Raw genomic sequence first — 15,000 nt, 5'->3', positions numbered from 1 at the left:
GGGTACAGGAGGAGACCTCAGGGTGTCTGGGTCTATAGAGGGGTACAGGAGGAGACCCCGGGGTGTCCGGGTGTATAGATGGGTACAGGAGGAGACCTCAGGGTGTCTGGGTCTATAGAGGGGTACAGGAGGAGACCTCAGGGTGTCTGGGTATATAGAGGGGTAGAGGAGGAGACCTCAGGGTGTCTGGGTCTATAGAGGGGTAGAGGAGGAGACCTCAGGGTGTCTGGGTATATAGAGGGGTAGAGGAGGAGACCTCAGGGTGTCGGTCTATAGAGGGGTACAGGAGGAGACCTCAGGGTGTCTGGGTATATAGAGGGGTAGAGGAGGAGACCTCAGGGTGTCGGTCTATAGAGGGGTAGAGGAGGAGACCTCAGGGTGTCTGGGTACATAGAGGGGTAGAGGAGGAGACCTCAGGGTGTCTGGGTCTATAGAGGGGTAGAGGAGGAGACCTCAGGGTGTCTGGGTATATAGAGGGGTAGAGGAGGAGACCTCAGGGTGTCTGGGTCTATAGAGGTGTAGAGGAGGAGACCTCCTTTCTCTACCCAAAATCTGAGAAAAGGGGCTGACCTCAACACTATAGGCAGCTGTGGTCCCTGGCCCACCACGACCAAACCACACTGACTAAACAGTGTCCCTCTCTGCCCCTCTCTCTGCCCGTCTGTCCCTCTCTCTGCCTGTCTGTCTGCCCTTCTCTCTGCCCGTCTGTCCCTCTCTCTGCCTGTCTGTCTGCCCTTCTCTCTGCCCATCTGTCCCTCTCTCTGCCTGTCTGGAAGTCAGTAAGTAAAACGCGCATTTCCTGCCCATGACATTCGGAACGAGGAACAGGAAGTGCACTGAAGGCTCTTCTTCTCATTCTTAGAGGATCCCTGTAGGATTTGGGGCCGACATCAGGCCAGCTTGGACACGGGTGAAGTCACATACTGTATCTGCTTCAGGCTCTGATTCAGGTTATAGTGACAGTTTACTCATCGTGCTTTATCCAGGCGATGTAAGATCTGGCGTCAGCAACGTCTGAACAGAGGACCACACCCTCTAACTGATGACTTCACAATGTGGTGATGACGCAGTCCTTTGAACATTCTAACTAATGACGTCATAGTGACATGACGCAAGCCTAATTGATGACATCACAATAGGCTAAATATGGTCCTATAAGAAGGGTCCTTTTAAACGGGCTCCCAGACTCCGTACCATAGCATTACAATGAATAGAGAACCTCTATCCCAGTTCAAAGATAATCCCGTGGGTTTTACAGCTACTGGTCTGTTCTACATGAATTCTAATCCTGTCCCCTTCAATTTAACCCCTGGGGTACCTCCTCTCCTCACTTCCCTGAATGAGACGTCTCCATGGCGACACCAGTGTTAGCTAATCCCTCATTATGGGATATAGTTCCCGTTTCCGTGTAGTTCCCATATCACACGGCACCAAACGGGTCATATTACAGTAATCTGGGAATAGTGGAGCAGACAGATTAGATTAAGCTCATTAACATCGCACACACACACACACACACACACACACACACACACACACACACACACACACGCACACACACAATGCGGAGACCAGGAGTTACACACACCACTCTGAACAGAGAGAGAGAGAGAGAGAGACATTGAAGGACTTTAAAGACTATAGTGAAGGCGGCAGGGTTTTGGTAATAGTCGGTAGTGTTTTTGTTTTCAAGTGCAAATAAGTCTTTCTCTGTCCTGCCCTGCATTCTGTCTTCATGTCACTATCAATCCCACAGCATCCCATTCTGCCCTGTATCTCAATGGTGCCCTATTCCCTATGGGAAGTCCCTATGGGCCCAGGTCTAAAGTAGTGCACTATATAGGGAATAGGGTGCCATTTGGGAGGCCTGTTTTATTCAAACGGGTTCTTCTTCCTAACTGATTGAATGAATGAACAGAGTAAAGGGAAGAGCATTAGTGGAGGAGGCAGAGAGGAGCAGAGGAGTGGCAGGAAGATGTTGAAGGTGATTGGCTATGTGTGTGTGTGTGTGTGAGTAACATAACAGTACTCCAGCCAACTCTCCAGTCCCTCTGTCCTCCTCTTCTCAGACCAGGCGTTTCCTCTTGAGAGATTCCAACTGACGAATGGAGAGAGAGAGAGAAAGAGAGAGAGAGAGAGAGAGGGGGAGAGGAGGAAAAAATGAGATGGGGAGAGAGAGGAGAAGGGGAGTGAGAAGAGACGGGGAGAGAAGGAGTGGAGATGAGAGTGAGAGAAAGAGAGAGGGAGAGGTGAGGCAGGGAAGGAAGGAGTGGAGGTGAGGAAGGAAAGGAAGGAGTGGAGGTGAGGAAGGAAAGGAAGGGAAAGGAGAGGAGGTGAGGGAGGAAAGGAGGTGAGGTGAGGGAGGAAAGGAGAGGAGGTGACGAAGGAAAGGAGGTGAGGTGAGGGAGGATAGGGGAGGTGAGAGAGGAAAGGAGTGGAGGTGAGGAAGGAAAGGAAAGGAGAGGAGAGGGGGTGAGGAAGGAAAGGAGAGGTGAGAGAGGAAAGGAGTGGAGGTGACGAAGGAAAATAAAGGAGAGGAGGTGAGGGAGGATAGGAGAGGAGGTGAGGAAGGAAGGAAAGGAGAGGTGAGAGAGGAAAGGAGTGGAGGTGAGGAAGGAAAGGAGTGGAGGTGAGGGAGGATAGGAAGGAAAGGAGAGGAGGTGAGGAAAGGAGTGGAGGTGACGAAGGAAAGGAGAGGTGAGAGACGAAAGGAGGTGAGGGAGGAAAGGAAAGAAGAGGAGGTGAGGGAGAGAAGGAGATGGGGAGAGAAGAGGGCAAGGGTTAGTTAGGTGTCAGATACAATTCAAACTAAATGATATTACACATCACCTGGTGCTCGTATACACGATGTGGTCCGATGGATACAGGCTGTTTAAACAGGCAGTCAGTTCTGATCTTTTGACACTAATTGGTATTTTTTGTATTTTTATTTTGACCAGTCAGATCAGATCTTTTGCCAATAAAAGGTCAAAAAATCAGAATTGGGCTGCCTGTGTAAACATACACTCATATGTACAGATTATTAGGTATATCCATCTAGTACCAGGTCAGACCCCCCCCTTTGCCGCCAGAACATCCTAAATTCTTTGGGGTGTGGAATCGTTGCTAACGTGTGACAGGAAGACATTCCCCCCACCATTACACCCCCACCCCCAGTCTGTACCGTTGACACCAGGCAGGATGGGGCCATGGACTCCTGCTGTTTACTCCAAACCCTGACTCTGACATCAGCGTGATGCAACAGGAACCTGTATTCCTTGGACCAGGCAATGTCTTCCACTCCTCAGAGTTGGTGACGGCCTGCCCACTGGGGACGCTTCTTCTTCTGTATAGCTGACGGGAGTGGAACCCGCTGTGGTCGTCTGCTGTAAAAGCCCATCAGACAGGAGTGGAACCCGCTGTGGTCGTCTGCTGTAAAAGCCCATCAGACAGGAGTGGAACCCGCTGTGGTCGTCTGCTGTAAAAGCCCATCAGACAGGAGTGGAACCCGCTGTGGTCGTCTGCTGTAAAAGCCCATCAGACAGGAGTGGAACCCGCTGTGGTCGTCTGCTGTAAAAGCCCATCAGACAGGAGTGGAACCCTCTGTGGTCGTCTGCTGTAAAAGCCCATCAGACGGGAGTGGAACCCTCTGTGGTCGTCTGCTGTAAAAGCCCATCAGACAGGAGTGGAACCCGCTGTGGTCGTCTGCTGTAAAAGCCCATCAGACAGGAGTGGAACCCGCTGTGGTCGTCTGCTGTAAAAGCCCATCAGACGGGAGTGGAACCCTCTGTGGTCGTCTGCTGTAAAAGCCCATCAGACAGGAGTGGAACCCGCTGTGGTCGTCTGCTGTAAAAGCCCATCAGACAGGAGTGGAACCCGCTGTGGTCGTCTGCTGTAAAAGCCCATCAGACGGGAGTGGAACCCGCTGTGGTCGTCTGCTGTAAAAGCCCATCAGACAGGAGTGGAACCCGCTGTGGTCGTCTGCTGTAAAAGCCCATCAGACAGGAGTGGAACCCTCTGTGGTCGTCTGCTGTAAAAGCCCATCAGACGGGAGTGGAACCCGCTGTGGTCGTCTGCTGTAAAAGCCCATCAGACAGGAGTGGAACCCGCTGTGGTCGTCTGCTGTAAAAGCCCATCAGACAGGAGTGGAACCCGCTGTGGTCGTCTGCTGTAAAAGCCCATCAGACAGGAGTGGAACCCGCTGTGGTCGTCTGCTGTAAAAGCCCATCAGACAGGAGTGGAACCCGCTGTGGTCGTCTGCTGTAAAAGCCCATCAGACGGGAGTGGAACCCGCTGTGGTCGTCTGCTGTAAAAGCCCATCAGACAGGAGTGGAACCCGCTGTGGTCGTCTGCTGTAAAAGCCCATCAGACAGGAGTGGAACCCGCTGTGGTCGTCTGCTGTAAAAGCCCATCAGACAGGAGTGGAACCCGCTGTGGTCGTCTGCTGTAAAAGCCCATCAGACAGGAGTGGAACCCGCTGTGGTCGTCTGCTGTAAAAGCCCATCAGACAGGAGTGGAACCCGCTGTGGTCGTCTGCTGTAAAAGCCCATCAGACAGGAGTGGAACCCGCTGTGGCCGTCTGCTGTAAAAGCCCATCAGACAGGAGTGGAACCCGCTGTGGTCGTCTGCTGTAAAAGCCCATCAGACGGGAGTGGAACCCGCTGTGGTCGTCTGCTGTAAAAGCCCATCAGACAGGAGTGGAACCCGCTGTGGTCGTCTGCTGTAAAAGCCCATCAGACAGGAGTGGAACCCGCTGTGGTCGTCTGCTGTAAAAGCCCATCAGACAGGAGTGGAACCCGCTGTGGTCGTCTGCTGTAAAAGCCCATCAGTAACAAGGAGGGGCGAGTTGTGTGTTTCCGAGATGCCGTTCTGCTCCGTTATTTGCCTGTTTGTGGGCCGCCTGGTAGCTTGCGCCAGTCTTCCGGTTTCAACCCACAGGACTGCGACTGACTGGATGCTGTTTGTTTGTCTCATCATTCTCTGTAAACGCTAGACACTGTCGTGTGTGAAAAGCCCAGGAGGGACGTTTCTGAGACACTGGATCCGGCGTACCTGGCACCAACGATCAAACCACACTCAGAGTCTCTTAGGTCACTAGTTTTGTCCATTGTAACGTTCAATGGAACAGTAACTGAATGCCTTGATGCCTGTCTGCCTGTTTTATATAGCAAGCCCTGGACAGGTGGCTCACTGTCTGTAGGAGCAGACCATGTCGGTGTACCTAACACTGTCTGTAGGAGCAGACCATGTCGGTGTACGAGGTGATGTACCTAACACTGTCTGTAGGAGCTGACCATGTCGGTGTACCTAACACTGTCTGTAGGAGCTGACCATGTCGGTGTACCTAACACTGTCTGTAGGAGCTGACCATGTCGGTGTACCTAACACTGTCTGTAGGAGCTGACCATGTCGGTGTACCTAACACGGTCTGTAGGAGCTGACCATGTCGGTGTACCTAACACTGTCTGTAGGAGCAGACCATGTCGGTGTACCTAACACTGTCTGTAGGAGCTGACCATGTTGGTGTACGAGGTGATGTACCTAACACTGTCTGTAGGAGCTGACCATGTTGGTGTACGAGGTGATGTACCTAACACTGTCTGTAGGAGCTGACCATGTCGGTGTACCTAACACTGTCTGTAGGAGCTGACCATGTCGGTGTACCTAACACTGTCTGTAGGAGCTGACCATGTCGGTGTACCCAACACTGTCTGTAGGAGCTGACCATGTCGGTGTACCCAACACTGTCTGTAGGAGCTGACCATGTCGGTGTACCCAACACTGTCTGTAGGAGCTGACCATGTCGGTGTACCCAACACTGTCTGTAGGAGCTGACCATGTCGGTGTACCTAACACTGTCTGTAGGAGCTGACCATGTCGGTGTACCTAACACTGTCTGTAGGAGCTGACCATGTCGGTGTACCTAACACTGTCTGTAGGAGCTGACCATGTCGGTGTACGAGGTGATGTACCTAACACTGTCTGTAGGAGCTGACCATGTCGGTGTACCTAACACTGTCTGTAGGAGCTGACCATGTCGGTGTACCTAACACTGTCTGTAGGAGCTGACCATGTCGGTGTACCTAACACTGTCTGTAGGAGCTGACCATGTCGGTGTACCTAACACTGTCTGTAGGAGCTGACCATGTCGGTGTACCTAACACTGTCTGTAGGAGCTGACCATGTTGGTGTACCCAACACTGTCTGTAGGAGCTGACCATGTCGGTGTACCCAACACTGTCTGTAGGAGCTGACCATGTCGGTGTACCCAACACTGTCTGTAGGAGCTGACCATGTCGGTGTACCTAACACTGTCTGTAGGAGCTGACCATGTCGGTGTACCTAACACTGTCTGTAGGAGCTGACCATGTTGGTGTACGAGGTGGTGTACCTAACACTGTCTGTAGGAGCTGACCATGTCGGTGTACGAGGTGGTGTACCTAACACTGTCTGTAGGAGCTGACCATGTTGGTGTACCCAACACTGTCTGTAGGAGCTGACCATGTCGGTGTACCCAACACTGTCTGTAGGAGCTGACCATGTCGGTGTACGAGGTGGTGTACCCAACACTGTCTGTAGGAGCTGACCATGTTGGTGTACGAGGTGGTGTACCCAACACTGTCTGTAGGAGCTGACCATGTCGGTGTACCGAACACTGTCTGTAGGAGCTGACCATGTTGGTGTACGAGTTGGTGTACCTAACACTGTCTGTAGGAGCTGACCATGTCGGTGTACCCAACACTGTCTGTAGGAGCTGACCATATCGGTGTACGAGGTGATGTACCTAACACTGTCTGTAGGAGCTGACCATGTCGGTGTACCCAACACTGTCTGTAGGAGCTGACCATGTTGGTGTACCTAACACTGTCTGTAGGAGCTGACCATGTCGGTGTACGAGGTGATGTACCTAACACTGTCTGTAGGAGCTGACCATGTCGGTGTACCTAACACTGTCTGTAGGAGCTGACCATGTCGGTGTACCTAACACTGTCTGTAGGAGCAGACCATGTCGGTGTACCTAACACTGTCTGTAGGAGCTGACCATGTTGGTGTACGAGGTGATGTACCTAACACTGTCTGTAGGAGCTGACCATGTCGGTGTACCTAACACTGTCTGTAGGAGCAGACCATGTTGGTGTACCTAACACTGTCTGTAGGAGCTGACCATGTCGGTGTACCCAACACTGTCTGTAGGAGCTGACCATGTCGGTGTACCCAACACTGTCTGTAGGAGCTGACCATGTCGGTGTACGAGGTGGTGTACCCAACACTGTCTGTAGGAGCTGACCATGTTGGTGTACGAGGTGGTGTACCCAACACTGTCTGTAGGAGCTGACCATGTCGGTGTACCCAACACTGTCTGTAGGAGCTGACCATGTTGGTGTACGAGTTGGTGTACCTAACACTGTCTGTAGGAGCTGACCATGTCGGTGTACCCAACACTGTCTGTAGGAGCTGACCATATCGGTGTACGAGGTGATGTACCTAACACTGTCTGTAGGAGCTGACCATGTCGGTGTACCCAACACTGTCTGTAGGAGCTGACCATGTTGGTGTACCTAACACTGTCTGTAGGAGCTGACCATGTCGGTGTACGAGGTGATGTACCTAACACTGTCTGTAGGAGCTGACCATGTCGGTGTACCTAACACTGTCTGTAGGAGCTGACCATGTCGGTGTACCTAACACTGTCTGTAGGAGCAGACCATGTCGGTGTACCTAACACTGTCTGTAGGAGCTGACCATGTTGGTGTACGAGGTGATGTACCTAACACTGTCTGTAGGAGCTGACCATGTCGGTGTACCTAACACTGTCTGTAGGAGCAGACCATGTTGGTGTACCTAACACTGTCTGTAGGAGCTGACCATGTCGGTGTACCCAACACTGTCTGTAGGAGCTGACCATGTCGGTGTACGAGGTGATGTACCTAACACTGTCTGTAGGAGCTGACCATGTTGGTGTACCCAACACTGTCTGTAGGAGCTGACCATGTCGGTGTACCCAACACTGTCTGTAGGAGCTGACCATGTCGGTGTACCCAACACTGTCTGTAGGAGCTGACCATGTCGGTGTACCCAACACTGTCTGTAGGAGCTGACCATGTCGGTGTACCCAACACTGTCTGTAGGAGCTGACCATGTCGGTGTACCCAACACTGTCTGTAGGAGCTGACCATGTCGGTGTACCTAACACTGTCTGTAGGAGCTGACCATGTCGGTGTACCTAACACTGTCTGTAGGAGCTGACCATATCGGTGTACGAGGTGGTGTACCTAACACTGTCTGTAGGAGCTGACCATGTTGGTGTACGAGGTGGTGTACCCAACACTGTCTGTAGGAGCTGACCATATCGGTGTACCCAACACTGTCTGTAGGAGCTGACCATGTTGGTGTACGAGGTGATGTACCTAACACTGTCTGTAGGAGCTGACCATGTCGGTGTACCCAACACTGTCTGTAGGAGCTGACCATGTCGGTGTACCCAACACTGTCTGTAGGAGCTGACCATATCGGTGTACGAGGTGATGTACCTAACACTGTCTGTAGGAGCTGACCATGTCGGTGTACCCAACACTGTCTGTAGGAGCTGACCATGTTGGTGTACCTAACACTGTCTGTAGGAGCTGACCATGTCGGTGTACGAGGTGATGTACCTAACACTGTCTGTAGGAGCTGACCATGTCGGTGTACCTAACACTGTCTGTAGGAGCTGACCATGTCGGTGTACCTAACACTGTCTGTAGGAGCAGACCATGTCGGTGTACCTAACACTGTCTGTAGGAGCTGACCATGTTGGTGTACGAGGTGATGTACCTAACACTGTCTGTAGGAGCTGACCATGTCGGTGTACCTAACACTGTCTGTAGGAGCAGACCATGTTGGTGTACCTAACACTGTCTGTAGGAGCTGACCATGTCGGTGTACGAGGTGATGTACCTAACACTGTCTGTATATAACAGTGTTTACCTCAGTCTCCACCATCTTCAGCCGTCCTAGAGCGTCCTTAGCAGCATCCTGAATAGGCAGAGGGACAGACGCGTTACACACAGACAAACACTCCGTAACACAAACACACAACCCTGACCCTTTGCTCACCCTGTTGCCTTGGCTGGAAAACCTCTTCACTGACTCAGCAAGTCCCTGGGCAAAACGCTGCAAAATACTCTCATACTCTACAGAGAGACAGAGAGAGAGAGAGGGGGGGGGAGAGAGAGAGAGGGGGAGAGATATGGAGGGAGGGAGATGAGAGACGGATGGATGGAGGGAGAGAGAGAGGGATAGAGAGAGAGAGGGATAGAGAGAGAGAGAGATGGATGGAGGGAGAGAGAGAGGGATAGAGAGAGAGAGGGATAGAGAGAGAGAGATGGATTGAGGGAGATAGAGAGAGAGATGGATTGAGGGAGAGAGAGAGGGATAGAGAGAGAGAGATGGATTGAGGGAGAGAGAGAGAGATGGATTGAGGAAGAGATAGAGAGGGATGGATTGACGGAGAGAGAGAGATGGATGGAGGGAGATAGAGAGAGGGATAGAGAGAGAGAGATGGATTGAGGGAGAGAGAGAGAGGGATAGAGAGAGAGAGATGGATTGAGGGAGAGAGAGAGAGAGATGGATTGAGGGAGATAGAGAGAGAGATGGATTGAGGGAGAGAGAGAGGGATAGAGAGAGAGAGATGGATTGAGGGAGAGAGAGAGAGAGAGATGGATTGAGGAAGAGATAGAGAGGGATGGATTGAGGGAGAGAGAGAGATGGATGGAGGGAGATAGAGAGAGGGATAGAGAGAAAGATGGATTGAGGGAGATAGAGAGAGGGATGGATGGAGGGAGATAGAGAGAGGGATGGATGGAGGGAGATAGAGAGAGGGATGGATGGAGGGAGGGACAGAGATAAATATATAGAGGAGTATGTTGAACCTCTCTCTAGCTGGGCTTTCTGCCACTGCAGCCTGTGTGTGTGTGTGTGTGTGTGTGTGTGTGTGTGTGTGTCTGTGCGTCTGTGTCTGTGTGTGTGTGTGTTACCTGACAGTAGAGTAGGGGAGCCTCTCTCTAGTAGGAGAGCCTCTCTCTAGCTGGGCTTTCTACCACTGCAGCCTGTGTGTGTGTGTGTGTCTGTGTGTGTGTGTGTGTGTGTGTGTGTCTGTGTTACCTGACAGTAGAGTAGGGGAGCCTCTTTCTAGCTGGTCTTTCTGCCACTGAAGCCTGTGTGTGACCTCCTTGTGTTGCTGTACCAGTTCAGACGGAGGATCCCGCCTACTCTTCCTGTAATCACCAATCTGACAGACACACAGGGTGATCGACATCATCTTAGACCAATCACAGCATAGACTGGCTACCTCCAATTCTGAACAGATCTAGATTAAACGTTCCCACGGAGACGAGGAGAGGAAAATGAAAGATAGATAGAGAAGAAGAGAGAATGAAAACACACCTGTCTCTCCAGTCTCTCCTTATCGTAGTGCAGTAGACTGAAACTGTGGAGTTTATACTGGGCAGGGGAGTGGCTGGACTGGTTAGACGGCTTGTTCCTCCCATTGTCACTCTTTGGTTTGGAGCGAGGAGAGGGGCCCTGGGGGGGGGGGGTGGGACTTCAGTTAGACATTAATATAACATGTTAACTCTGACAGAGACTGGTATTAATATAACATGTTAACTCTGATAGAGACTGGTATTAATATAACATGTTAACTCTGATAGAGACTTCAGTTAGACTGGTATTAATATAACATGTTAACTCTGACAGAGACTGGTATTAATATAACATGTTAACTCTGATAGAGACTGGTATTAATATAACATGTTAACTCTGACAGAGACTGGTATTAATATAACATGTTAACTCTGACAGAGACTGGTATTAATATAACATGTTAACTCTGATAGAGACTGGTATTAATATAACATATTAACTCTGATAGAGACTGGTATTAATATAACATGTTAACTCTGATAGAGACTGGTATTAATATAACATGTTAACTCTGACAGAGACTGGTATTAATATAACATGTTAACTCTGATAGAGACTTCAGTTAGACTGGTATTAATACAACATGTTAACTCTGATAGAGACTGGTATTAATATAACATGTTAACTCTGATAGAGACTGGTATTAATATAACATGTTAACTCTGATAGAGACTGGTATTAATATAACATGTTAACTCTGACAGAGACTGGTATTAATATAACATTAACTCTGATAGAGACTGGTATTAATATAACATGTTAACTCTGATAGAGACTTCAGTTAGACTGGTATTAATATAACATGTTAACTCTGACAGAGACTGGTATTCATATAACATGTTAACTCTGATAGAGACTTCAGTTAGACTGGTATTAATATAACATGTTAACTCTGATAGAGACTGGTATTAATATAACATGTTAACTCTGACAGAGACTTCAGTTAGACTGGTATTAATATAACATATTAACTCTGACAGAGACTGGTATTAATATAACATGTTAACTCTGATAGAGACTGGTATTAATATAACATGTTAACTCTGATAGAGACTGGTATTAATATAACATGTTAACTCTGATAGAGACTTCAGTTAGACTGGTATTAATATAACATGTTAACTCTGATAGAGACTGGTATTAATATAACATGTTAACTCTGACAGAGACTGGTATTAATATAACATGTTAACTCTGACAGAGACTGGTATTAATATAACATGTTAACTCTGATAGAGACTGGTATTAATATAACATGTTAACTCTGACAGAGACTTCAGTTAGACTGGTATTAATATAACATATTAACTCTGACAGAGACTGGTATTAATATAACATGTTAACTCTGATAGAGACTGGTATTAATATAACATGTTAACTCTGATAGAGACTGGTATTAATATAACATGTTAACTCTGATAGAGACTTCAGTTAGACTGGTATTAATATAACATGTTAACTCTGACAGAGACTGGTATTAATATAACATGTTAACTCTGATAGAGACTTCAGTTAGACTGGTATTAATATAACATATTAACTCTGATAGAGACTGGTATTAATATAACATGTTAACTCTGATAGAGACTTCAGTTAGACTGGTATTAATATAACATGTTAACTCTGATAGAGACTGGTATTAATATAACATGTTAACTCTGATAGAGACTGGTATTAATATAACATGTTAACTCTGATAGAGACTGGTATTAATATAACATATTAACTCTGATAGAGACTGGTATTAATATAACATGTTAACTCTGATAGAGACTTCAGTTAGACTGGTATTAATATAACATGTTAACTCTGACAGAGACTGGTATTAATATAACATGTTAACTCTGATAGAGACTTCAGTTAGACTGGTATTAATATAACATGTTAACTCTGATAGAGACTGGTATTAATATAACATGTTAACTCTGACAGAGACTTCAGTTAGACTGGTATTAATATAACATGTTAACTCTGATAGAGACTGGTATTAATATAACATATTAACTCTGACAGAGACTGGTATTAATATAACATGTTAACTCTGATAGAGACTGGTATTAATATAACATGTTAACTCTGATAGAGACTGGTATTAATATAACATGTTAACTCTGATAGAGACTTCAGTTAGACTGGTATTAATATAACATGTTAACTCTGATAGAGACTGGTATTAATATAACATGTTAACTCTGATAGAGACTGGTATTAATATAACATGTTAACTCTGACAGAGACTGGTATTAATATAACATGTTAACTCTGACAGAGACTGGTATTAATATAACATGTTAACTCTGACAGAGACTGGTATTAATATAACATGTTAACTCTGATAGAGACTGGTATTAATATAACATATTAACTCTGATAGAGACTGGTATTAATATAACATGTTAACTCTGATAGAGACTGGTATTAATATAACATGTTAACTCTGATAGAGACTGGTATTAATATAACATGTTAACTCTGATAGAGACTGGTATTAATATAACATATTAACTCTGATAGAGACTGGTATTAATATAACATGTTAACTCTGATAGAGACTGGTATTAATATAACATGTTAACTCTGATAGAGACTGGTATTAATATAACATGTTAACTCTGACAGAGACTGGTATTAATATAACATATTAACTCTGACAGAGACTTCAGTTAGACTGGTATTAATATAACATATTAACTCTGACAGAGACTGGTATTAATATAACATGTTAACTCTGATAGAGACTTCAGTTAGACTGGTATTAATATAACATGTTGACTCTGATAGAGACTGGTATTAATATAACATGTTAACTCTGATAGAGACTGGTATTAATATAGCATGTTAACTCTGATAGAGACTGGTATTAATATAACATGTTAACTCTGATAGAGACTGGTATTAATATAACATGTTAACTCTGACAGAGACTGGTATTAATATAACATGTTAACTCTGATAGAGACTTCAGTTAGACTGGTATTAATATAACATGTTAACTCTGACAGAGACTGGTATTAATATAACATGTTAACTCTGATAGAGACTGGTATTAATATAACATGTTAACTCTGATAGAGACTGGTATTAATATAACATATTAACTCTGATAGAGACTGGTATTAATATAACATATTAACTCTGATAGAGACTGGTATTAATATAACATGTTAACTCTGACAGAGACTGGTATTAATATAACATGTTAACTCTGACAGAGACTGGTATTAATATAACATGTTAACTCTGATAGAGACTGGTATTAATATAACATGTTAACTCTGATAGAGACTGGTATTAATATAACATGTTAACTCTGATAGAGACTGGTATTAATATAACATGTTAACTCTGATAGAGACTTCAGTTAGACTGGTATTAATATAACATGTTAACTCTGATAGAGACTGGTATTAATATAACATGTTAACTCTGATAGAGACTTCAGTTAGACTGGTATTAATATAACATGTTGACTCTGATAGAGACTGGTATTAATATAACATGTTAACTCTGATAGAGACTGGTATTAATATAACATGTTAACTCTGACAGAGATTATACCCCTACTAGTCCTGAACAGTCCAAAAGGTAGGTCTCTCTCTCTCCCCCTCATCTCTCTCCTTACCTGTTGTTCTCTCTCTCTGTCGGGGGTGGTGATTGGTTCAGGGTCGAGGACCAGCCATCTCTCTCTCTCCTTACCTGTTGTTCTCTCTCTCTGTCGGGGGTGGTGATTGGTACAGGGTCGAGGACCAGCCATCTCTCTCTCTCCTTACCTGTTGTTCTATCTCTCTGTCGGGGGTGGTGATTGGTACAGGGTCGAGGACCAGCCATCTCTCTCTCCTTACCTGTTGTTCTCTCTCTCTGTCGGGGGTGGTGATTGGTACAGGGTCGAGGACCAGCCATCTCTCTCTCTCCTTACCTGTTGTTCTCGCTCTCTGTCGGGGGTGGTGATTGGTTCAGGGTCGAGGACCAGCCATCTCTCTCTCCTTACCTGTTGTTCTCTCTCTCTGTCGGGGGTGGTGATTGGTACAGGGTCAAGGACCAGCCATTTCTCTGTGGTGATCTGAAGCTGTGCTCCTCCCAGCGGCTCCCGAATCTTCACCCTCACCTCCAGCTTACCCCCCGTAGCCTTACGACCATCTAACACCTTGCACAACACAGACAGACAGAGAGACAGAGGGGAGAGACAGGCAGACAGAGAGACAGAGGGGGAGAGACAGAGACAGAGAGACAGACAGGCAGGCAGACAGAGAGACAGAGACAGACAGGCAGGCAGACAGAGAGATGTATGAGCATGTCTAAGTGAAAACGTGTGTGTGTGTGTACAGTATCTGTGTGTGTGTGTGTGTGTGTGTGTGTGTGTGTGTGTGTGTGTGTGTGTGTGTGTGTGTGTGTGTACAGTATCTGTGTGTGTGTGTGTGTGTGTACAGTATCTGTGTGTACAGTATCTGTGTGTACAGTATCTGTGTGTGTGTGTGTGTGTGTGTACATTATCTGTGTGTGTGTGTGTGCGCGTGTACAGTATCTCTGTGTGTGTGTGTGTGTGTGTGTGTGTGTGTG

General features: G+C 46.8%; 1 protein-coding gene across 1 annotated transcript in view; it reads right to left on the bottom strand.

The window, feature by feature from the left end:
• Positions 1–1,679: 1,679 nt before the first annotated feature.
• LOC139405421 (coiled-coil and C2 domain-containing protein 1A-like) overlaps positions 1,680–15,000 on the bottom strand; it is a 32,427-nt gene continuing 19,106 nt past the window's right edge. Inside the window, exons 22-27 of the mRNA XM_071147745.1 lie at positions 14,432–14,587; positions 10,405–10,542; positions 10,123–10,249; positions 9,076–9,152; positions 8,947–8,994; positions 1,680–2,098 (exon numbers count right to left, since the gene is read on the bottom strand). Coding sequence (XP_071003846.1) covers positions 2,066–2,098; positions 8,947–8,994; positions 9,076–9,152; positions 10,123–10,249; positions 10,405–10,542; positions 14,432–14,587 — 579 coding nt within the window. The 3' untranslated portion in view covers positions 1,680–2,065. The remainder of the gene's footprint in view (positions 2,099–8,946; positions 8,995–9,075; positions 9,153–10,122; positions 10,250–10,404; positions 10,543–14,431; positions 14,588–15,000) is intronic.

This window comes from Oncorhynchus clarkii, unplaced genomic scaffold, assembly GCF_045791955.1.
Source record: "Oncorhynchus clarkii lewisi isolate Uvic-CL-2024 unplaced genomic scaffold, UVic_Ocla_1.0 unplaced_contig_11936_pilon_pilon, whole genome shotgun sequence".
NCBI lineage: Eukaryota > Metazoa > Chordata > Actinopteri > Salmoniformes > Salmonidae > Oncorhynchus > Oncorhynchus clarkii.
This window is presented reverse-complemented; position numbering and strand designations above follow the sequence as displayed.